This window comes from Struthio camelus, chromosome 34, assembly GCF_040807025.1.
Source record: "Struthio camelus isolate bStrCam1 chromosome 34, bStrCam1.hap1, whole genome shotgun sequence".
Lineage (NCBI taxonomy): Eukaryota > Metazoa > Chordata > Aves > Struthioniformes > Struthionidae > Struthio > Struthio camelus.
Window position 1 is genome coordinate 1,025,176 of NC_090975.1, and position 23,788 is coordinate 1,048,963.

The 23,788-nt window shown below is 52.1% G+C and overlaps 2 protein-coding genes across 3 annotated transcripts in view; both read right to left on the reverse strand.

Moving 5' to 3' along the window:
- Positions 1 to 50: 50 nt before the first annotated feature.
- On the reverse strand, positions 51 to 9,555 carry LOC138063680 (deleted in malignant brain tumors 1 protein-like). 2 transcript variants are annotated; one of them, XM_068923491.1, is made up of 9 exons: positions 9,297 to 9,545; positions 7,407 to 7,587; positions 7,258 to 7,319; positions 5,479 to 5,826; positions 4,281 to 4,610; positions 3,358 to 3,687; positions 1,338 to 1,661; positions 513 to 632; positions 51 to 345 (listed from the first exon to the last, which is right to left on the reverse strand). In XM_068923491.1, exons 1-9 carry the CDS (start codon positions 9,388 to 9,390, stop codon positions 293 to 295), a joined length of 1,842 nt encoding a protein of 613 aa, XP_068779592.1. In that variant the 5' UTR covers positions 9,391 to 9,545; the 3' UTR covers positions 51 to 292. The 2 variants fall into 2 exon arrangements, with proteins under 2 accessions (XP_068779592.1, XP_068779591.1); XM_068923490.1 differs by having other exon boundaries at positions 7,258 to 7,587; positions 9,297 to 9,555.
- A 4,724-nt stretch (positions 9,556 to 14,279) lies between these two features.
- The window catches only part of LOC104144141 (deleted in malignant brain tumors 1 protein-like), a 30,573-nt gene continuing 21,064 nt past the window's right edge, over positions 14,280 to 23,788 (reverse strand). The window contains exons 16-23 of the mRNA XM_068923418.1: positions 23,031 to 23,345; positions 22,307 to 22,621; positions 21,475 to 21,789; positions 20,334 to 20,648; positions 18,996 to 19,310; positions 16,660 to 16,974; positions 15,748 to 15,894; positions 14,280 to 15,325 (exon numbers count right to left, since the gene is read on the reverse strand). Coding sequence (XP_068779519.1) covers positions 15,126 to 15,325; positions 15,748 to 15,894; positions 16,660 to 16,974; positions 18,996 to 19,310; positions 20,334 to 20,648; positions 21,475 to 21,789; positions 22,307 to 22,621; positions 23,031 to 23,345 — 2,237 coding nt within the window. The 3' untranslated portion in view covers positions 14,280 to 15,125. The remainder of the gene's footprint in view (positions 15,326 to 15,747; positions 15,895 to 16,659; positions 16,975 to 18,995; positions 19,311 to 20,333; positions 20,649 to 21,474; positions 21,790 to 22,306; positions 22,622 to 23,030; positions 23,346 to 23,788) is intronic.

The following is a 23,788-nucleotide window of genomic DNA, read 5'->3' on the forward strand; positions in this document are numbered from 1 at the left end:
AGGATACCAGAGGCTGCCTGGAGGACCAGATAGGGATTATCATTCTGAGGTAATGATTCTGAGATAATTTATTCTGAGATAAAGATTCTTGCTTTGAGATTGAGGGCCTCATGGTGCCGTGCATGGTCATGCAGGCAGCTGGGACCCTAAGAGGTTCAGTGCAATGAGCCAGGGGCTATGGGTACAGGTGACAAGATTTTCCATTCTGCCACAGAAGATCCTCTCTCCTGATCATCACAGTAGCTGCTCTGCTCTGACGGAGCTTTTCCTTTGGTGCCAGGAGTGTGGCTATTTAAGCCTCAGATGATGTCCTTGCATCCTCCATCCCCTTTACAGGTGCTTTATCTGCAAAATGAAGGAGTGGGGTGATGCACAGCCCCTGAGCCTAGGAGTTCCAAGTGCCCTGTAGCTGGGGCATAACAAGGCAGTGCCACGCTGGCCACGAGCACAAGAAGCCCGACTGCATTCTGCAGGAAGATCAAGTGCATGACACACATTGATCCTTCTCTTACCCAGGGAGCATCCATCCCGTCTTCCACACCTTGTCCACAGGTATAGGACCGTCAGGATCCCACAGAGCATTGCCACCATGCCAAGCAGACCTGCCAGCATGAAGCAGGACTGTGTAAAGTCTGTGGAAAGAGTAACACTCAGAGAGATTGTGGTGGATGGCCTGTCGCTCTCCACCCTTCAGAATACCTTCTTACCCTGCCCCCTTCTGTATTGTTGCACATTTTGGGAGCTCACAGCATGCTCCATCACAGCCCTCTCTAGGGCTTGGTCTTACCCTTGTCTGCAGGAGTGATAGCTGAGGCCACTAGGGAGGGAGGATGAGCACGTGGACCCTGCCTTTGACTAATGCAAACAAAACATTTCCACCTGGGAACTAAGGGTGATAGGCAGAACTCTCAGCATCTCCCAGACACCCTTGCCACCCCAAAGAAAGCAAGGTACAGCAGAGCTAGGCTGGAAACAGTAGATGGAACTTTGCAGAAATTACTGTCCCTTGGCCTGTCCTTGGAAATTCTCTTCTCCATGCCCCATGGATAGTGTTTCCCAAGGAGAACATGAACTCCATGCCCCCTGAGATGCCTACTCCTAATTAACCTGTGTTGTCTACCTGCTTCTTTCAGGATGCCTCTATCCTGTCCACCTAATGCTCCCTACCAAAGAAAAGGTTCCTGGCAATGCTTCTCCCTTCCTGGAAGGGAGCCAAGACTGGGATAGAGATAGGATTCTGAGCCCCTCCTGGAGACCAGTTGGCCACTGAAGCAGACAGAACGGTGCTGATGCTCCCCTAAGTGTGTAGGAACATAATGGAGCTTCCCAGAACTCACCTTTTGGCTCAGTACACACCACGCCAGCTGCAGAGCCATGCCTGCACAGCCCCAGACCCATCTTGCTCTGCTGGCACTCCAAGAGGAATGACTCTGTGCCCCTGCAGTTTAGCCCTTCCAGTAAGTGACGGCTGTTCTCCTGGCCGAACTGAGCTCCGATGGGTGCAGACTGTGCTGGCCCACAGCCCAGCTGCCTGCAGACCACCTCCGCTTCCAGCAAGCTCCAACTGGTATCACATACACTATGCCACGTAGCATTGTACAGCACCTCCACACGCCCTGCGCAGGGGCCTGGGCCATCCTTCACTCGCAGCTGATTCGCACCTGCAATAGAAACCACAGGGTCTGAGGAGGCCTTCTTGGCCCCTCTGACCTCACAGCCCTGGGACAGAGAGCCTAACGGAAAGGTGACATATGTACCTTTGTCGTACAGAACTGGCCTGAACTGACAGAACTGACCTCAACATGTCGGGTTTGTGTTTCAGTGCCAAATGCACAGAGTGCTTTACAAGGAGCGGAGGCATATGTGCAGTAGCACATGTGCAGCACTTTGGCCTGTACTCTACTTAGCACAGCTGCACACTTGCTCAGGCTCCATGAGATTCTTCATAGCAATTAGAAAGGGACACACCTTCTGACTTTCGGTAGGCCGTTTTTCCAGATACCTGCTGAGAGCAAGCAGCCACAGCTCCAACAGATCACCAACCACCAGCACTGACTAACAGGTATGAAGCACCAATTGCCTAAACCTCCCGCCTAGTGCTATATGAGATGCCTTAAGAAGGAATATTCCCACAGGGCTGACAGCTGAGAAGTAGAGCTCATGGGAGACCACACCTGCCAAGGCAGCAGGCTACCCAGTGGCATCACAGATGGTACTGGACTCCTGTGTCTGGGAAAAAATCCCTTCCTAAGGATCGTGCATCTTGATTTTAGCAAGGCTTTGTTCATCAAGGAATGCTGTCATTTGTAAGCTGTAGGAACATGGTATAGATTAAATTAATAAAAAGTGTCTGCACAACTTCTTGCAAACTCATACTTAGAGCATGTTTAAATAGTTCACCATCAAAAGTGAACTGATCAGAAGTCAGCTATTACAAGACCACTCCATCTTCTAGCTATTTACTAGTGACAGTGAGTCATACACATCCAACTACTGCGATCCTATTGTCCAGTGGAAGACATTGGCCTTCCTAAGTACTGAGCTAAATTAAAAGAGAGGATGTGGGATGGGGAACCTGATTTCTGTGCTGTGGGTATTGAGAGTTGAAGAGGAGTCTAATAATAACCTAAGGCACTGTCGGCGAAGGCAAAATGAGAATTAACAACTCAAGTCAGATAAAATCAGAAATAACGCAGAAAATATCAGTAGTAAAGATAATTGATTACTGGATCAGTTTCCCTGTGGATGTGATAGATTCTCTGCCAGCTGATAACTTAAAACCCAGGCTGAACATCTGTCTAAAAAAATCAACCACAAGCTACCAACACAGTTGCCACCAGCTGGGCCAAAGAACCACTTCATGAGGCTCCCAGCCTGTTACATGTCAAAGGAATGACTAAAGGTCAGGAACTCCTTGCTGATCCTAAAAACATTCGGCTATTGATCTGACCTGCATTTAACCCCAGCCAGGGCATGACAATGCAGTCACAAACTGCTTGCATCATCCTGCCTCAGACAGGATGCACCCTAGCACCTGAAATGGCAGGAGACACCCACACCTAAGTAATTAAATACTATCAAAGTTAGAGTTTCATTTCTTCCTAACTCCAACCCAAGTGGCTGGGTTAAAACCATCCTTTGTTCTGCAGTTGGGGACAGAGAAGAGTGAGCAGAGAAAAGAAAGCCTAGAACAGCCCTTGGGCAAAACAACAATTTTGGCATCCAGCCCCACATCAAGCCCCCACTCTACTTCTTGGGTGCCATCTCCAGGCACCCCTTGGATGGACGCTAGCTCAGCCAGGAAAACATCTTTATTGCGATGCCCTATACTGGTTCCTGCAGCACCTGTAGGGTTACCTGAGCACACCACACCAGCATCTTCTTCATGGCCACAGTTGTGTTCTCCCCAGTCACTCAGTCTACACTTTGCGAAGGTGGATTCGGTTCCTATGCAGTGAACACTGTCCAGCCAAATGGGGTCTGATCCTCGGCCGAAATGAGCTGAACCCAAGGCTGACAATGCCATCCCACATCCCAACTCCCTGCACACGACTACCGCATCTTTTAGGTCCCAGGTGTCATCGCACACAGTTCCCCATCGCTGGTTGTGAAGAACCTCAACTCGCCCAGTGCAGTTGTTGAATCCATTCACCAGCCTGAGCAGAGGTTGCCCCGAAGTGTCCAAGTCTGTCAACAGAATAAGATGTGAGTTCATACCTGGTCATTGACAATGGCTCCAATTAGGCTTTGAAATGTATTAAGCCACAGGAAAATGACAACATCCATCTGGGTGTGAAGCCTCCAGCTGCCAGGGAAATGTGTGAAAAGAGATCCTGTTGCTGGCTACATTGCCCGAGAAGGCTCGGGATTTTCCATTCATCAGCTCAGATAAGAAGGAGTCACAATTCCAGAGTGTGGGGCTCAGTGCCTGACAAAGGGTACTGGGGTCAACAGTGAGTATAGAAAGTGGTAGGAGCTGTTACCTGCTGCAATGTAGGTAGAGCTATCAGAAAGGGAGAAGATAGCAGAAGGGCTCTAGCTATCAGAAAGGGGAAGAGCTCTCACTCTGTGTCTCTTTTTGCACAAAATCACACTAGCAGCATGCTGGGATCTTGTAGTCTGCATTGACACAGGGAAGAAATCATGTGACATTCATGCCATTCTCTGAAAAAGTTTTTACCAGGGTGTGGAAAAGGCATTCATCCCTGATTGCCAGGAAGTGATTGTGTTGATACTGTACCCCAACCCGTATGGTACTTAAACCATTGAATATGGGTTACCTGAGCACACCACACCAGCATCCTCCCCATGGTCACAGTCATTGGATCCCCAAGGCCTGGCCTGGCATTGAGAGAGGGCAGTTTCTGCCCCTGTGCAGTTCACATTATCCAGCCAGACACGACCAGATCCTTGTCCAAAGCGAGCCAAGCCAGGTGCTGAGACTGCTGTCCCGCAACCCAGCTGCCGACACACCACTGTGGCTTCGGTTAAACTCCAGTCGTCATCACACACTGTTCCCCAATGATAGTTGTGGAGCACCTCCACTCTGCCAGCGCAGCGATTGGGGCCATTCGCCAGACGCAGTTCAGGTGACGCTTCAGTGGCTGTGTCTGCCAATGGCACAAGGGGGAAGAGACCAAGAGGAACATTAGACCAGATCTCCCACAAGCAAATCTGCCTGCCACTACTGCCCTCAGTAGCTGCATCTCACAATAGCTGCAAGGCCAGTGAAACTCTTGCCAGAGAAAGTTCCCTAGCATTTAGTACAAGAAGAAACTTGTGCCCACACAGAGCTGCTGAGGAATATTTAAAGTTTAGGGCTAAATAACGCAGATGCAGATAAACCAGCTGTATGGCCTCAGAAGCCTTGTTGTTCATGGATCAACTGAACCTTAGCAAATTGCCACCATAAACTGCTATAATCTGCTTTAAATCCTCCTGGATGGTTGTCCAGAAGCCCATTGCACTGGCTTAGTGATCACAGTAATCTACGAAGGGGGAGGATGTCTGCAGACCCCATTGCCACTGTCCTTTTTCTTTCAAAAGGCCCCTGCGCTCTGGTCTTTGCATAGGCGGTGAGCTTGTGAACTACTGGTCCGTATAGCATGGAGGGCTGTGACCTTGCTAGGAGCTGCTCTGACACTTGGCCCTGTGCTCTCCCTCTGTCCTGTGCCTTCATGTACACCCTTTTAGCCCATATTAGAGTACTTCTTCATACACTACCTGGAGAAGAGCGTTCCCTCCTATTATCACTGCTGCTCCTAGCTTCACAGAAGGATGAATTGTGTGCTAAACAACGCCATATACCATTTTGTAGCAGAGTAAAGAGGGGACAGGGTCACCCTTTTCAACCCCTACCCAGATGTCTGATGTCCAGCACTTTGCTGAAGTTTTGAAAGCGTTGTTTATCCCTGTAGCAAAGCATCCTCCATTGACCTTCTTCGCCTGCTCTGCATGCATGATATTATCAACAGTTACCTGTGCACACAACCCCAGCATCTTCTCCATGGTCGCAGTTATTTATGCCCCAAGGCATGGCCTGGCATTCAGAAAGGGCAGCTTCTGTCCCACTGCATTGAACATTGTCTAGCCAAATGGGTCCAGATCCCTTGCCAAAGTGAGCTGAGCCAGGGGCTGAGATTACCATCCCACAGCCCAGCTGCTGGCACACCACTTTGGCGTCAGTAAAGCTCCAGTCATCATCACATACAGTTCCCCACTGGTGTTCGTGCAGCAGCTCGACTCTTCCAGAGCAGCGGTTCAGGCCATTCACCAGACGGAGCTCTGTGGGACTAGTGTGGCGATCTGGAGGGTGGCTGGCTGAGTCTGCAAAAAGCAGAAAAAACATACCATGACAATGCCCTTGTTCATCATTTCTGGGGCACTGCATGGCCCAGCTGACCATTCTGCCCTGCACAGTATTCATTGACTGCACCATGTTCATTGACTGCACCCAGTATTAACACACAGCCACCTCTGGACTGGGCTAGGGCTGATCACTGCTTTAGCAGAGTAATGCCACATGGGCCCAGTAACTTGTGATCTTTCCAGCTGTGGCTGGAGTTCCTGAGGATATTGAGACAGGAGAAGGTGGAAAGCTTCTTTTCTAGTGTGCATGGTGCACCATGCCATCTGTGCACATGGAGATGGCAACTGGAAGTTTGGCGCACCTATGTACCAATGTCTATTGAGACAATTTTGGCACAGGTGGTTCTTGTGTACTAGCCATTGCCACAAATGCATGCATCTCTTTCAGCTGCCAAAGATCCAAGCTGTGATATAATTTGTGGCTGAAGAGGAGGTGCCTTCTCTAGCTTTTTCAGATCACCAGATTCCAGAGCATGGAAACAATCATCTATCCCTTACTCTGGTGACAAGGAAGAGGAATCTTGGTGTCTGAAAATATCTCTCTTTCTGGCCCCTCTGGTGACCATCTCTCATCTGCCTTAGGTTGTCTCTCACAATGCCTGCCTGCAAAACAGACACTGTGCCTCTGCCCCTGCCCTCTTCCTGAAAAAATGCAACCAAAGCAAGATACCCAGTGTCCTGCTGATGCTGGAGATGTGTTCTTGTACAAGAGGCCCCTTCACAACCCTCAGAGATGGTTCAGCATTTCAGAAAGTGGAGAGCAGGGCTCCCAGGTGGTCTCTCTGTGAGTGCAGAGGAGGTGTGAGCCTTCCTGGGACACTGCTATGCTTCACTGCAGTGAATGGAGCTCCTCTGCAAGGAGCTTCACTGCAGTTTACACCCCGAATCTCATATTCAGACTCCAGAGTCACTGAGTTCTTCTTCTGCTTCTGTTCCTGCATTCTCTTGCAAAGGGAGCTAAAGTGTTAACTCCAAATTTGAATTCAGGAGTGAGCTGAGCTGACCATTTTGCAGCATGTTTTTTTTGCTGACATTTTGCAGTTCTTTGTGACCTGTTTCAAGCTAATTTTGACATAGGAAATAATTTGCACAGAGTTTGGCAGAGGGTAAGTAACAGCAGAGGTGATAGAAAACCTCTCATAGACATGCCCTGGCCCCTGTAGCATGAAATTAGTACTAATTTCCTGGACAGATAATGTCTGGTTCCCAAAAAGCTCACCGGCCTGCAGGCCTCTGTAATGTAGGGGATAAACCACAAAACCATCCCTTCTTGAGGTCATATGTGTAGCAGAGAGCACAGGTGGAAAATTTAGGTCAACACTTATTGCAAGGGAATTGCATGCTTTGTGACTGCCACCAGTTCCCCCCATAATTTCCACAGGTTGTTACCTGAGCACACCACACCAGCATCTTCACCATGGTTGCAATTGTTCTTTCCCCAGACCTTCATTCTGCAGTAAGAGAGAGCAATTTCCATCCCTGTGCAGTTAACATCAGCCAGCCAGATGGGTCCTGAACCTGCACTGAACTGACCAGACCTAGAGGCTGATAGGGCTTTTCCACACTGCAGCTGACGGCACACAACTTCAGCATCTTCTAAGTCCCAGTGGTCATCACACACAGTTCCCCATCTGTTGCTGTAAAACACTTCAACTCTGCCAGCACAACGGTGTGGTCCACCCACCAGTCGGAGGGGAGCCCGCTGAGAAGCAACAAGATCTGCAAGGAATAAAACTCTCAGAGAGGATCCTGTGCATGTGGGGAATAGAAGCACTGGGAAAGGCTATGTTACTTGTGCTAGCCTTGCATGGCCTCTGCAAAGAGTAATGGTTTATCTGAATGACTGACATGCTTCTCCTTTGACTAGGAAAAACTAAGACAATCCAGGCAAAAAAATCAAGGTCTAGGCAAGAAAATGCTCTGTGAACCCTATTTTTCTAATGGACAAAGGCAACTATCTTTAAAGGGGCTTTTGATATTTTTTTACATGATATTCTCAAACAGGTTTAGAATTAAAGATAAATAATACACTGCAGGTTTGATTGAAAGGTCTGGAAAACTGTATGTAGGAAGTACTTATCAGTAGATTGCTAACTCAGTAGAAGGGAGCTGTCTGTGTGCAATCTGATCATTTACAGGATGCTGTATGGAGCCCACAGAGCAAATTGGCAAGTGATACCTAGCCAAGTGGAGTTGTGAATGTACCAGAGGAGAGCATTAGGCTTCAATTACAGCAAGATGGTGTAATTGGTGATGGGAGGTAGGAGGAGCAGAGGCATTATGCATTAGGGGAGATTGTGGTGGAAGGAATTCCCAGAGGGCAAGGACTGGGGAACTGAAGTTATGGTAGGAGGGAAGAAGAGGCAGAAGATACAAATCAGAAAGTCCAGCACCAAGATTCATTAGTTCTGCCATTCATGCAACAATCTGCTTTGTGATCTACTACAAACTAACCCCACCTGGGGAAGATGGCCCCACACATTCTGCTCTGTGTAAGCCTAGAGGAGCGGGAGAGGCAGCTGCAATAACCGCACACAGAGCTACAGTTTGTTAACTCTTTATCTCCTGTCCCAAGATACTTTCTTCCTATACAGAATGAGTACGCTGCATCAGGAACTGGACATCCTGGAAAACTAACAGCCAGTGGGGGGTTTCTTGTATGCCAGTTTTCTTGAGCACAAAAACAAGGACTCATGTTGTGCACCTAAGTAATGCATGAAAAACAGAAGGAGCCTTATTTGGAAAGAAGGTAGCACCAAATGAGGCAGGTAGAAGAAGAAAAAAAAAGGCAACAACACTGTGGAATCCCACCTGTTAGAGAATGATCTTGCAGCACAATTAGTCATCTTCTGGAAAGGCTTTCCTATCTACAGGTTGAAGAGGGAAATACCTGCTCTTGTTTGTGCTGGAGGAAATAGGACTTTGTGCTCTATCTTTGTAAACACACAGGCCAGCCCCAAAGAAGTGGCCAATACAAATAACCAAGTTCTGGTCTTAACCAAAACAGGCTGCTAAGGCCCCAATCATTTCCCAACAGCTATGCACGAGGGCAACAGTACAGAGGCCAGAATAATTACCCGGACAGTAAGGTCTCCTTCCCCACCAGCCTTTTTCTTTTCCTTCTGAAAGCTGGCAGTTCAAATGAGGCTTTGCACTATCTCTCTGTAAAACTAGTGCCACTAGGTGGGTGACAGAGCATCTGTCACCATCCTTCTGTCCTCTAGTCTTTTCTCCAGCCTCACTTCTCCCACAAATGCAGTACAAAACCCAGGAGTGCTGGCCATTTTCCCCCTGTTCCTGCAGATAATAGACCCCTCTTTTCTAAACTGAATACTATCCTAGGATGCAGCTCCTGCCATGTGAGAACTGATCAGAGGAGAGGTGCCAGAAATGTGGGAGAGCTGGCAGGGAGATACAAAGTCACTCACCACAAAAACACGTGAGGTAGATCAGGAGCCCTACTCCAGCGTAGCTAACCAGGTTCTTGTGTAGGGGCAGCAGGCAATGTCCTGAAAACCCCATGCCGGTAGCACACACTTTAAGGCAGGTAATTGTCCTAGTGAGAACTGCAGGCTGAGCTGGGTGCCCTCACTGCCTGAAAGGTTATGAGAGCCTGTTTGTCCCTTCCTCTGCAAAGATCAGCCTGTCTGCCCCACACTCATCCCGCCTCCTACACTGACCCCTCCTTCCTGCATCCCCTGGCAGTGACCTGGGATTTAGTCCTGCAGTTGGAAGTTGCTTAAGTGGCCTCACCACTGCGGCAGTACCTATTAGGCTCCCCCCTTCCCAGCTGTGCTTGCCCCTTTCACCCTCACCTCCATGATTTCCAGCCAGATCTAAGCTGCAGGTCGTGCAGTGGAAGGGTTTGCAGCACTGACTTATGGTGGTTTGCATCCTTGGGAAAAGCAGAGTCTTCCTGCTCTTCAGTGAATTCCCAGTTCCACTTTAACTGGGAAATCAAAACAACACTTACAAAACTGAAGGGCTAGGCTGTTGAAAATGTTTACAGAAATACAAAAATTGGCTAATGGAATGCCAATGATAGTCAGAAATTTGCTGTACATTCAAATTTGCTCTTATCGCTTGTGCATGCCAGAATGCAGTCACAGGAGTTGTGAGGGACAGTTCCCTTATATAAAATAACCAGCACCCTCCAGCTGAAGTCTGTCTGTCCCCAAGGCAACCTTCTGAAGTCACCGTGGTAAAGCCTGATCCATCACTCTAGGAGGCATATTAAAAAACGCAGTCTTCCTAAGTATCTGTATTCTCAGAGTATCATATAAAGAATAAGGGGGTTTCAGAAACTGCAATTATGAATAGGCTGCTGAGATTAAGTTGCATGCACCCTTAGTTTTTGGGCATCTCATTGACTTGATTCTCATCCTTCATTGTTTTGTAGGGAATTCACAAGCCAACATCTGAGCCACAAAATGCTCTAGCACAAACCTCATTCTGGGCCCTTCCCCATGCTCTTACAATAGTTGATGTTTTCAGCATAGAAATGCTCAGCTAATTGTCTGCCCCGCCCCATCCTTCCTTCCTACAATTTAGCCTGACTAATCCCATATAAGGTTCAGAGGTCTACCCAAAGGGAAATGAAAGTATGTCTCTTATCACTGTAAAACTGTCCGGTCCTTTGGAAATGGCTAGGTCAGGTAAGTGAGAGGAACTGTTCCCCCAAAGACTTTTCATTTTTTCTATGGCCAGAGCACCATATTTCCCAGAACATTTTCCATTGCTTCATCACAGCCCTTGTATTTCACATTGCAACAGCAATCCATGCAACATGTTTAACTATTCTATAATCCAACTTTTGCTGCAAGGTTTCACAGAATCACAGAATCACAGAATGGTTGAAGTTGGAAGGGACCTCTGGAGATCATCTAGTCCAACCTCCCTGCTCAAGCAGGGGCCTCTACAGCATATTGCCCAGGATCACATCCAGGCGGGTTTTGAATATCTCCAGGGAAGGAGACTCCACTACCTCTCTGGGCAACCTGTACCAGACAGACACCCTCACAGCAAAGAAGTTTTTCCTCAGGTTTAGGTGGAACTTCCTGTGGTTCAGTTTCTGCCCGTTGCCTCTTGTCCTGTCAGTGGGAACCACGGAGAAGAGATTGGCCCTGTCCCTCTGACACCCTCTCTTCAGATACTTGTACACATTGATGAGATCGCCTCTCAGTCTTCTCTTCTCCAGGCTGAACAGGCCCAGCTCCCTCAGCCTTTCTTCAGAGGAGAGATGCTCCAGTCCCCTCATTATCTTTGTAGTCCTCCGCTGGACTCTCTACACTACTGCCAGGTCTCTCTTGTACTGGGGAGCCCAGAAGTGGACACAATACTCCAGGTGAGGCCTCCCCAGGGCTGAGGAGAGGGGCAGGATCACCTCCCTCCACCTGCTGGCAACACTCTGCCTCATGCACCCCAGGATCCCATTGGCCTTCTTGGCCACAAGGCCACATTGCTGCCTCATGCTTAACTAGCTTGTCCACCAGCACTCCCAGGCAGAGCTACTTCTCGGCAGAGCTCCTTTCCAGCAGGTCAACCCCCAGCCTGTCCTGGAGCATGGGGTTACTCCTCCCTAGGTGCAGGACCCTGCACTTGCCCATATTGAACTTCAGGAGGTTCCTCTCCGCCCAACTCTCCAGCCTGCCCAGGTCCCTCTGAACAGGCAGCACAGTCTTCTGGTGTGTCAGCCACTCCTCCCAGTTTAGTATCATCAGCAAACTTGCTGAGGGTGCACTCTGGCCCTTCCTCCAGCACCTCGATGAAGACATCGAACAAGACTGGACCCAGCACTGACCCTGGGGGACACCACTAGCCACAGGCCTCCAACTTGACTCTGCGCCATTCACCACAACCCTCGGAGCTCGGCCATCCAGCCAGTTCTCAATCCACCTCACCGTCCACTCATCCAACCCACACTTCCTGAGTTTACCGAGGAGGATGGGATGGGAGACAGTGTCCAAAGCCTTGCTGAAGTCCGGGGAGACCACATCCACTGCTCTCCCCTCATCTACCCAGCCACTCATTCCGTCAGAGAAGGCTATGAGATTGGTCAAGCAGGATGTCCCTTTGCTGAAGCCATGCTGACTACTCCTGATCACCTTCTTGTCCTCCACATGCTTAGTGAGGACCTCCAGGAGGAGCTGTCCCATCACCTTTCCAGGGATGGAGGGGAGGATGAGTTCCCTGGCTCCTCCTTCTGGCCCTTTTGGAAGACTGGGCTGACATTGGCTTTCTTCCAGGCCTCAGGCACCTCTCCCAATCTCCAGGACCTTTCCAAGAGGATGGAGAGTGGCCTAGCAATAACATCCGCCAGCTCCTTCAGCACTCGGGGGTGCATCCCATCGGGGTCCATGGATTTATGGATGTCAGGTTTGGACAAAAGATCTCTCACCCGTTCCTCCTCCACCAAGGGAGAGTCTTCCTTTCTCCAGACTCTCTCTCTCTTGTCCCCAGGGTCGGGAATTCCTGAGGACTGGCCTTAGCAGTGAAGACTGAAGCAAAGGCAGCATTCAATAACTCTGCCTTCTCTAATATCCTTCATCACCAGGGCACCCGCCCCACTCAGTAGCGGGCCCACATTTTCCCTAGTCTTCCTTCTGCTCCTGATGGATTTGAAGAAGCCCTTCTTGTTGTCCTTGACATCCCTTGCCAGATTTAATTCCAACTGGGCCTTAGCCTTCCTTGTCGCATCCCTGCACACTCTGACAACGTCCCTGTATTCCTCCCAAGTGGCCTGTCCCTTTTGCCACGTTCTGTAGACTTTCTTTTTCTGTTGGAGTTTTGCCAGGAGTTCCTTGCTCATCCATGCAGGTCTCCTGCCTGCTTTGCTCGACTTCTTCCTCAGAGGGATGCACCTGTCTTGAGCCTGGAGGAGGTGATATTTGACCAGCTTTCTTGGACCCCTCTTCCTTCTAGGGCCCTGTCCCATGAGATTCCTCCAAGTAGGTCCCTGAAGAGGCCAAAGTTAGCGCTCCTCAAGTCCAGCGTTGCAATCCTACTTATTGCCCTGCTCCCTCCTCATAGCATCCTGAGTTCCACCATCTCATGGTCACTGCAGCCAAGGCTGCCCCCAACCTTCACGGCTCCAACTAGACCTTCTTTGTTTGTTAGTACAAGGTCTAGCAGTGCACCTCTCCTTGTTGGCGTCTCCACCACCTGGGTCAAGAAATTATCCTCAACGCTTTGCAGGAACCTCCTCGACTGTTTGTGCCTAGCTGTGCTGTCTTGCCAACAGATGTCAGGGTGGTTGAAGTCTCCCACGAGAACCAGGGCCTGTGACTGTGAGGCTACTTCCAGCTGTCGGTAGAAGGCCTCATCGATGACTTCCTCCTGGTCAGGTGGCCTGGAGTAAACCCCCACAACAGTGTCACCCATGTTAGCCTGCCCTTTAATCCTTACCCATAGGCTCTCCACTTGCTCTTCATCCACCCTGAGGCAGAGCTCCACACATCCCAGTTGCTCCCTCACATAAAGAGCAACTCCACCACCTCGCCTTCCTGGCCTGTCTTGCCTAAAAAGCATCTAGCCATCCATGACAGCATCCCAGTCACGTGAGCTATCCCACCAGCTCTCTGTAACTGCAATGAGATCATGGCCACACACAGATCTCCAGCTCTTCCTGTCTATTCCCCATGCTGCGTGCATTGGTGTGCAGGCATTTCAGAGAGGCATGCAAGCTTCCCAGGAGAGGTGCAAGAGGATCCTCCACAGCCATCTTCCATGCTGTCTCCCCTGGCTGCATGCACCCGGTGGAGGCCTCCTGACTTGAGCGGTGTTTTACTGACTCCCCTGCCACTATACCATTCCCCTTCCCCCACCTTTCCTAGTTTAAAGCCCTCCTTACCAGCCTGGCCAATCTGTTGGCAAAGACATGCGTGCCCCGCTTGGTAAGGTGGATCCCATCTCTCCCCATCAGCTGTCCATCTTCAAACAGGGTCTCATGGTCATGGAAACCACAACCCTGCTGCCAACACCAGTGGTGCAGCCAGTTGCTAACTTGGAAAACTCGTCTCCTCCTCCTCCCGTCCTTTCCCCTCACAGGCAAGACTGAGGAGAAAACAGCCTGGCCTCCCAGACCCTTCACCACCATTCCCAGAGCTCTGAAGTCTCGTCTGATGGTTTCCAGTTTGCCTTTTGTGTCGTTAGCGCCCACCTGGAAGAGCAGCAGAGGGTAGTAGTCTGATGCATGGACAAGCCTTGGCACTCTTTGCATGACATCTCTTCTTCGAGCCCCTGGCAGGCAGCAAAGCTCTCTGGACAAGAGGTCCGGTTGGCAGATAGGTGCCTCTGTCCCCTGCAGCAGGCAGTCACCCGCAACAATCACTCGTCGCTTCTTCTGGGGGTTCCTGCACGGCACAGGGTCTGTCAGGCCAGGTGCCTCTTTCCAAGGAGACTTCACACAATACTGCACACATGCAAGATTTATTGACATATGCCTGAGATCTCACTTTCCACCAGAGAGAAAGCTTTGCTGTCATAGCACCTACTCCAGCAGCCTCTGCACTTGACTCCTTCCTTTCTGCCTGCTGCTGTGTCCCAGTGCATAGCTGAAACTGGCCCAGAAGGGAAATCTCCCATGAAACTTTTGCGCGCCACTTATAGCATTATGGTTGTGCAAAAGTGGTTCCTAGAAGCAGGCAAACCTCTCTGAAATGGAATCTTCCTTAATGAATGCTAAATGACTAAATGCTGACATCTAATACTCTTTAATAGGACAGCCCTTGGACCTTTATCTGCATCCAGATGCCCTCATCTGCACCTACAAGAGCCTTCTCTGCTTTTGGAGCTCCATGAGCTGCATCCATTCAGACTCTAAGTCTTCTGCCCCTCTTGTGCACAAGGCCAGTACACCTAGGTATCTGTGAAATCCAAACTAATTTTTCCTGTCCGCATGCACATCACATTGAGCAGAACCAGCACCACTGCTGCTTCACCTAAGAGCACAGTTCATTCCTCCCCAAGGAGCAGCTCTGGAGAATGTGGTGGTGAGAGGAGATGCAGGGCATATGAGCCCTGACAAGGACACTGAGATCCAATAAGGAGTCAAGATTTTTCCCCATTTGGATTATAAAGGCAGTAAGAGCTGTTCTAAGCATGGCACAAAGGGCCAGTTTATTTTTACTGATACACCAAATACTGAAAGTATCTGGGACCTGGAGTTCTTCTTTTCACACGTTGTCCCCAGCACACACCACCAGAGACAGAGGTGGAGGGAAATGACTTTGCAGCCCACATGTGCACCAAGGCTCTGCTCATGATGCAGTATTTGGGAGAAAGCTGCAATTTTTCTCCTGTTCTCCCTCAGGTTTATCCTGGGGCAGTGTCACTCTCTTGGCTTTCACCAGCCAGACCATTTCATTGCCGGGATCTTCAGGAACTTCTGCCATGGCTGTAAGATGACCACCTCCCTGGATCCAGAGAGTTCCCAGGGAATTCAGTTCCAGCTCATTACCTGCAAAGCAGAGGACAGGATGTCACAGGGCCCCACTCATCAGAGACCAAGGATAATCTGTAAGAGCCCCTGCTCAGTGTTGGAGTTGCAGACACAGCTATGGGGCTGTTGCAAGGAAGACAGTCTGCTGTCTCTTAGGGGAAGAGCATTGTACAGCCCTGGGACTAGGACATTGCACAGGGTGTGTCCCCGGCTGTGCTGCTGGCTTGCCCAGGGGCACAGAAAGCAGGTGACCTCTCTTCACAGCTGCTTCTGCTCCTATCTCCTTCATTATATGGTCGGTGCTCTGGGGCACCCTGGGCTGTGATGCAAGGAGTCTGATACAGCAGACAGGGCAGACACTCCCTCTACCACCCACCCCACACACATTGCACCCGCCCCAAGCCCCCATCCTCTACAGCTGAGTAAGAGTAAAAGCTGACCTGCTGAGTGCAGAAAAGCCCTGGACCGTGGTCTCTTCTTCATCAAGAGCAGGAAAGCCCCGATCAGCAGTGTGAGAGCTAGTGATGTCACCAGGCCCAGCAGAAGGGGCATTGGCAGTGGGAGGCTGGAGCTGCTCACGGCTGTGCCTGGCAGAGACACCAAGGCTGTGAGCTCAGCACCTCCCCATGCTTCCCTACCCTGCAGTCAAGCACCCATGATTTGCAGTCTCTTTCTCCTCCCAGCTCCCTGCCAGGCATGTGAATGTCACCTTCACTCCTGTCCTCCAGAGATGAGTTCTCTCATGACACCCTTGGGCTGTCACCATTCAAATACAGCCTGCAGTGCCCATGACACCAGGCATGTTAAAGAGCAGGCAATTCCACGGCTTGCAAACTTTCTACCAGCTGCCTGCTCTGTTTGACACCATGTTTCAACAGTGACCCTGCATGACACACACAGCCACTCTGTGCTAGCATGGGACAGGCAGAACACTTGCAGTCCTACTCCTCCACAGCATGCTGAGATGATCACAGATCACCCAGCATTCATCCCCCACCCTCATCTTCTATCCCACTGCCACAGCTCTTTCGGTAGCTTGGAAGCCAGAGGTGAAAATGGGAGCGGACTTCTGTCTCCCACCACTCTCCCCACTGTGTGCATTTCTCAAGCTGGTGAAACACTGTTTTCTAAACCTATGGAATGTCCATCCTAGAGACAAGACTACATTCGAGTCTATCCATGCTGGGCTGCCAGTTCCCCATGGCCATGGACTCCTGCAGCTGTGCAAGGGCAGGTGAGAAGAAAGGAATTGGGAGAAAAAAGTAATCCTAAAAGGATGCGCTGTACTGCTCACATACAGCAGCACAGGATGTGCAGCACAGTAGTGTGAGATATGCACAAGGCAGGGTTACCTGAGCACACAACACTGGCATCTTCCCTGCTGCGGCAAGAACCTTCACCCCAGGCCCCAGCTGGGCATTTGGAGAGAGCAGTTTCTGTCCCTGTACAATTCACGTCACCCAGCCAGACACGACCTGGCCCTCGGCCAAACTGAACCAGATGTGGGGCATATAGCACTGTGCCACAGCCCAGCTGCCTGCACACCACTTCTGCATCTCGTACATCCCAACCATCATCACACACGCTGCCCCACTGCTGGGCATGCAGCACTTCAACTCTTCCAGAGCAGTTGCTTGAGCCGTTCACCAGCCGGAGCATAGCTGGCTCTGAAAACCAAAACATAAAGAGAAAATGAGATGAGAAAAAGGCACACTTGCAGAATTTCTGTAAAGGCCAAACATATGCCAAGAGTTCATGTCCCATTCCTGCATGCAGTAAGTTTGAAGTTTGACAAGTAGGATCTGATAGTGAAAATAAGCCTTTTGTGATGTCTTTTCCCTCTTTCTCCCTGTCCCTTGAAAATAAAGAGGTAACAGTTTATTGACATCTCTATTTAAAAACTCTGATGAAAATGACTGTTCAGAAACCAACCGTTGAATACTGCAAACTGCTGACTTTGGAGGTATTGCTCAGCTCTGGCCTTTTAAAGTAGGGTTATGGTCAAGGGCTCTGTAGAGATAACACTCCTCCTAATTCAGCTTACCAAAAGTTTTGCATGTAAGACATTCGAGGAAAGATCAGACTGCCTTATTTGTACCATAGTAGAAGAAAATGCAAATGATAAGATTGAACTTTTCCTTCTGCTTTCCCCCAAAGACCAATCTGGTTTGCAGAATGAATATGTCTGTCGGTTTGCTATTGACTGCAGCAATCCAGCATGCAACTACACCACATAAATACTCAGCCTGCTGAAAGTATCTTCATAAAATATTTATCTGGATGTGGTATTTGAGAAACTAACTCAAATTCCATGCAGAGAGCCACAGAATCACAGAAACACAGAATAGCTGAGGTTGGAAGGGACCTCTGGAGATCATCTAATACAACCTCCCTGCTCAAGCAGGCTCCTCTAGAGCACATTTCCCAAAAGTGTGTCCAGATGACTTTTGAATATCTCCAAGGAAGGAGACTCCACAACCTCCCTGGGGAACCTGTCCCACTGCTCAGTCACCCTCACAGTAACAAAGTTTTTCCTCATGTTCAGATGGAACTTCCTGGGTTCCAGTTTGTACCTGTTGCCTCTCATCCTATTGCTGGGCACCACGGAGAAGAGTTTGGCCCCATCCTCTTGATACCCTACCTTCAGGTATTTATTGATAAGATGCTCCCTCAGTCTTCTCTTCTTCAGGCTGAAGAGTCCCAGCTCTCTCAGCCTTTCCTCATATGACAGATGCTCCAGTCCCTTAATCATCTTAGTAGCCCTTCACTGGACTCGCAAACTCCATGTGACTGTTTTGCAAAGCCTCCCTGTAGGCCTTTTCGCAGACCAAACACAGGCATCTGGTGCCATTTTAGAATATCCAGCCTTACTTCTACCTGCTGATCCAGAAGGATACGAGTTTTACATAACTCCAGAGTCAACTATGTCAAGGCCATGTTTGGGATATTCCTCAAATGACATTTAATGAGCTCAACAGTGCAAAAACTGGGCAATTACGTAGAACTCTTTTTAAACACAGATAATATTTTGTGACTTAGGGACATCTTCCACCACCACTAATGCCTCTAAGATCACTGTGCTAGACGGATTTTCTGTCTGCGCTGGTGAGGGAATACTGTTTCTGCTTTGCACTATGCCAGGTAGAGAGTTGTGGCTCATCATTGCTCTTTTCTGCCTTAGGAACAGTGTAAGGCACCACCCATAGGCTGACAGCCCCTGCCCATCACACTCAGAGCCTGCAACAACAACCTGGGCTCAGAGGGGTGACCATGCCTGGCTTGGGTGATCCAGCTGAGCCCACCTGTTCCTCATCACAGAAGATTCCCCAGTTGTCCCCACCAAAATCAAAAGCCATCTCTGACTATGGAGTGAGGAGTTTGCACGGACCCTGTGCTGTGTGGCACACACCTCTGCTCTGACTCCACACCAGCATCTGGGCATAGAGATGACAGCTCCCTTGTAGGTGACTACGGGGGACCAGGGTCCTTCGGGTGGCTACACAAGATGCGCTAGGACTCGTAGTACAGGGCTGACCGCTTTTGAAGCACTAGCCTGCTGTCTCTTCTCTTGGCATGGGGTCAAAAGAGACTCAAAGGGGAGAGAGGCCTCTTCCCTGATCATAAGGCTCTACCCTCTATCACACTATTGACGACAGCCTGGTAAGGAGTTCACACCAGAGAGGGTTACCTGAGCACTCAACGCTGACATCTTCTCTGTGATGGCATGGCTGGATTCCCCACGGCATGCCCACACACTCAGAGAGGGCAGCTTCTGTCCCCAGGCAACTGAGATTCACCAGCCAGATGGGACCCTTTCCTTGTCCAAAGTCAGCCTTGCCTGGGGCTGAGAGAGCCAGCCCACAGCCCAGCTCCCGGCACAGCACTTCAGCATCCTGCATGTCCCAGCCCTCAGCACATACATTGCCCCATGTCTGGTTGTGCAGCACCTCGACTCTGCCTGTGCAGGGACTGGAGCCATTCACCAGCCGGAGGGCAGGTGGCTCTGAAACAGGGAAAAAAAAGAAGAGAGAAAGCACTTGAGATGTTCCTGAGCATCTGATCAGGATGGACCCTTGGGAGATAACTACTGCCAAAGCCACAAGCCTTGCAGAAGGACCAGATCTCCATGAAGAGACCAGCCTTGCTGACAGCCTGCTCTCCTGGAAGAGGAAAGGCAGATAAGGAATCCTGCTGAGCCATGCCGGTCCAAAGTTGAGGGAAAGGACTGTACATCCTGGGCTGAAGTGCTCTCTATGCCAACAATGCAAAAATAACCTACTGTGTGTGCCTGTGGGTGCCCTGCAGGAGCAAGCCAAAGGGCACCAGGAGCAAGGGGTGGTAGCTGTGTACAGGGCACTTTGTGCAGTGGATGCTATCCATGGACTAACTTCAAAAAATGCATTCTCTGCCCTGAAGGTGATAGAGAAGAAAAAGGATGGGGTAGCTGTGCTCCTGAGGGAACAGAAGATGCAAAGACATCTCCAAGACACTCATGAGAAATAGCCAGACCCGGGAGAGTGGGGAGAGGAAAAGAAAACTGGCATCTGGCAACTTGTCTGGGCTCTTTCCACCACCATGGGAGTGAAACAGGCCCCTCTAGGGCAATATGCATCGCACCACTTTGTGTAGGATCAGACCAGACTGACTCTGCAAGTGCCAGTTCCTCGCATGGGTGCTGAAGACTGCTGTCTTGCTGGGCCCAGCTACAGAGAGCAAAACCCCAGGGACGGGAGCCTGTGCATGAGGCTCAGTACTGGGCACTCCCCAGAGCACTGAATGCCTCTGGGTATAAAGCTTCCTGGAGCCACAGCCTCTGCCCTGGGAGGGTGGTTTGACCCCAGACCCAGCCCTGTTCTCCCAGGGTGGTGAAGGACGTGGTATACAGGAGGTGTCCTGCACTGAGCTGGCATGGGGAGGTCAGCAGTGGCCGGCAGCAGCTGGCAACACCCATTGCTGAACCACCACCTTCCCCTTCCCTGACCAGCACCCTTCAGAAATGCAGGGAAATGGCACAGACAAGGGTTACCTGCACACACAACGCTGGCTTCCTCCCCGTGGCTGCAGTTATGAGCTCCCCAAGGCTCGGCACGGCATTCGGAGAGGGCAGCTTCCCTCCCTGTGCAGTGAACTCTGTCCAGCCAGAAGGGACCATATCCCTGCCCAAAGCGAGCCGAGCCGGGGGCAGACAGCGCCGCCCCGCAGCCCAGGTACCAGCACACCACCTCCGCATCCAGCAGGTCCCAGTCGTTGTCACAGACGCTGCCCCAGCGCTGGTCGTGCAGCACCTCCACCCTCCCCGAGCAGCGCCCGGAGCCGTTCACCAGCCGTACCTCAGTGGGATCTGAAATGGGAAAGGCACTGGAGCAGATGTGGACGCACTCACGGCAGTATACAGCCAGGCCGGGCATCTCTGACCATGAGGATGCCATGAGGAGCAGGGACAGCCTTCCATGGCCACAGCACTCCAAAGGTAGGGTTCCGTGTCTGACACATCTCCAGGCATCTGGTGGGGAGCTCTCCAAGAGCAGGGGCTTCCCTAATGTCCCCTTAACCATCAGCAGGGAGGCATGGGCATGTCTGTAGGGCAATTCAGGTCCTTCTTAGAAGATGCCTGATGCATGCCCATAGGACCATGCCCTTTCACTGGGTGAGACGAGCCTCCACATCACCTCTGGCCCCATAAGACCCTGGCATGGAGCAGAGCACCCTGGGGGCAGAAGGTCTGCAGCCCTCTTGGTGCAAAAGCAGGGTCCAGCATGACAAAGATCTCCAGCATGCCAGCTAGGGTGGAGAACTCTCTGCCTCAAGGCTCCTTTCTGCCAGGCCACAGGCAATGCTCTGGAGCAGCAGGGACAGCAGTGCCTCAGGGCTGGGAACTTGTCTAGTATGTGACCCAAATCCTCAGGTGCCAGAGTCCTGGGGTTGTTGCTGGCAGGGAGTGGAGAATCACCAGTTGACCCCCCCTCCTTCTCCCAAAGACACTGATGGGGAAGAGTGGAAGAGTACAGCCTTGCCATGCAGATCAGCCCTGCACAGCATAATTCATGCAACAAGTTCAGGAGAGGCCCAGAGAGAGAAAGAGAGAACCCTGTAGAAAGTGCAGACCCACCCCCCAGCACGCACTGGTCCCCCTTTTCTTGAACTGCAGGGACAAAAATGCAGGTTACCTGAGCACACCACAGCAGCGTCTTCTGCGTGGCTGCAAGTATGGACGCCCCAGGGCCTGGCACGGCACTCGGAGAGGGCCCCTTCTGTCCCGGTACAGCTCACCCCGTCCAGCCAGATGGGATCACGCCCTCGGCCAAAGCGAGCCGAGCCGGGGGCGGACAGCGCCGCCCCGCAGCCCAGCTCCCGGCACACCACCTCCGCGTCCAGCAGGTCCCAGCCATCGTCGCAGACGCTGCCCCAGCGCTGGTCGTGCAGCACCTCCACCCGTCCCGAGCAGCGCCCGGAGCCGTTCACCAGCCGCACCTCACTCGGCTCTGCAGGAGGCACACGTGCAAAGGCCAAGGTGACCCAGCGGCCACAGACGTTTCCTTCCTCTTCCTGCCCCCACATTGACCGATGCAGCTCTCCCCACACCTGGGAGGTGCAGCGGGAGACGAGCGGGGCACAAATGCAAACAGATGTGCCAAACGGGCCCATGCAGCCTGGTGGGGGAGCGGGCACTTCTGGCAGGAGCTTGGGTGGGACCAGAAGAAGGGCTGCTCCCAGCTCTGCCCCGCGTTACGGTGAGGCCAGCACCGTTGGGCACCAGCTCCTCACCCTGCACAGCCAGCAAGATCATGGCTGCAGGGACCCTGCTAGGCACCATGATGGATGTGCAAATGGGGACCAGCTCCCGCTCCAACCAGACCCTTCAAACGCCATGGCTCCCTAGCGTGCCTGGTGGGGGAAGCTGCTGCTCCAAAGGGCAGGGCACCTTTGCATGACTGCCAGCCACCTTCCCTGGAGAGCAGCACTCAGCGCTCGAGGGGAATTGGGGCAGGGAGGCGGTACCTGCACACACCACACCAGCATCTTCCTCGTGGCTACAGTTGTGGGATCCCCAGGGCTGGGCCCTGCATGCCGACAGGGCGGCTTCTGTGCCTCGACACTGCACTCCGTCCAGCCAGATGGGATCATGGCCTCGCCCAAAGTGAGCCTTCCCGTGGACAGACTGCGCCGCCCCGCAGCCCAGCTCTCGGCACACCACCTCTGCGTCCAGCAGGTCCCAGCTGTGGTCACAGACGCTGCCCCAGCCCTGCCTGTGATGCACTTCCACCCGTCCCGAGCAGCGGCTGGAGCCGTTCACCAGCCGCAGCCGAGGGGGTTCTGCAACACACAAAGGCAAAGGCTCGCACCGTGACGAGCGGGCACCCCGAGTAGCTCTACAGGCAGGCCGGGAGGGAGACACACAAGCAGGCTTTCCACCTCTCCAGCACAAACCTCTTGCCTGTCACTAGCACGCATCATGGGCCAAGCCCCGTCTACACGCACTCAGTTTTGGCTGGCACCAAGAGCCGGAGGCAGCAGGCCCCTGCCCTTCTGCAGGTAGCGAGCAGCACGGGCAGCCCACAGCAGCATGGCGTGGTGCTCAGCTGGGCTGGATGCTAAAGCCATCTGCAGGCGGGAAGCCCTTCTCCATGAACCCATCCCTGGGGGCTCCCGGCCCTGTTCGCACCCCCTTCTGCCACAGGAAAGCCTCCCAAGCCATGCACCATGCGAGGGCAAATGAGGGTACCTGCGCACACCGCTCCAGCGTCTTGCCCATGATGACAATGGTTCTGGCCCCATGGCGTGGCCCTGCATTGGGCCAGGGCAGCCTCCCCGCCTTGGCACTGCACCTCTGCCAGCCAGATGGAGCCATGGCCCTGGCCAAAGTGAGCCGCGCCGGGGGCGGACAGCGCCGCCCCGCAGCCCAGCTGCCAGCACACCACCTCTGCGTCCAGCAGGTCCCAGTCCTCGTCACACACTGTCCCCCACTGCTGGTCGTGCAGCACCTCCACTCGGCCAGTGCATGGACCCGACCCGTTCACCAGGCGCAGCTGTGGCGGCTCTGAAACAAGGGGGCACTGACAGCCCAGAGCAACGGGGGCACAGAGACAAGAGATGTGGGCACTGCTCAGCTCAGCAGGCAGCCAACCTGCTCCTCGGGGACCGGGGGGGCTGCCCAAGTGCCCCAGCCTCAGCCAGAGCGGCAGCATGGCAGGGAACCGTGGGAAGCAGGGGAACCCCATAGCCCCTGTGTGTTTCAGGCCAGCCATGAGGAGCTATCCCATGGCACAGAAATGCAGGTGGGTGTGTGTGCAGCGCCAGCCACGTCCCCAGCCAGATAGCACACCAGTGCTATCTCCCGCCTGCCCCAGGCATGTGGACAACTCCAGGCCCACGGCTGCAGAGCCCTGGCAGTGCTGCAGCAGCCAGGATGGAGAGGCACAGGCAGAAAGGGGACGGGCAGAAAAGCTTGCTGCACAGCAAAACCCTGCCCTGAGCTGTGCC

Bases quoted from the DNA above. Each gene is read 5' to 3' on its own strand.
- LOC138063680 (XM_068923490.1), bottom strand. From the start codon at position 9,390: ATGGGGTTTTCAGGACATTGCCTGCTGCCCCTACACAAGAACCTGGTT. The intron at 7,588-9,296 runs GTGAGTGACTTT...TATTCCTTGCAG, and splicing joins CTACCTCACGTGTTTTTGTG to ATCTTGTTGCTTCTCAGCGG. The intron at 5,827-7,257 runs GTAACAACCTGT...TGCTTTTTGCAG, and splicing joins TGCTGGTGTGGTGTGCTCAG to ACTCAGCCAGCCACCCTCCA.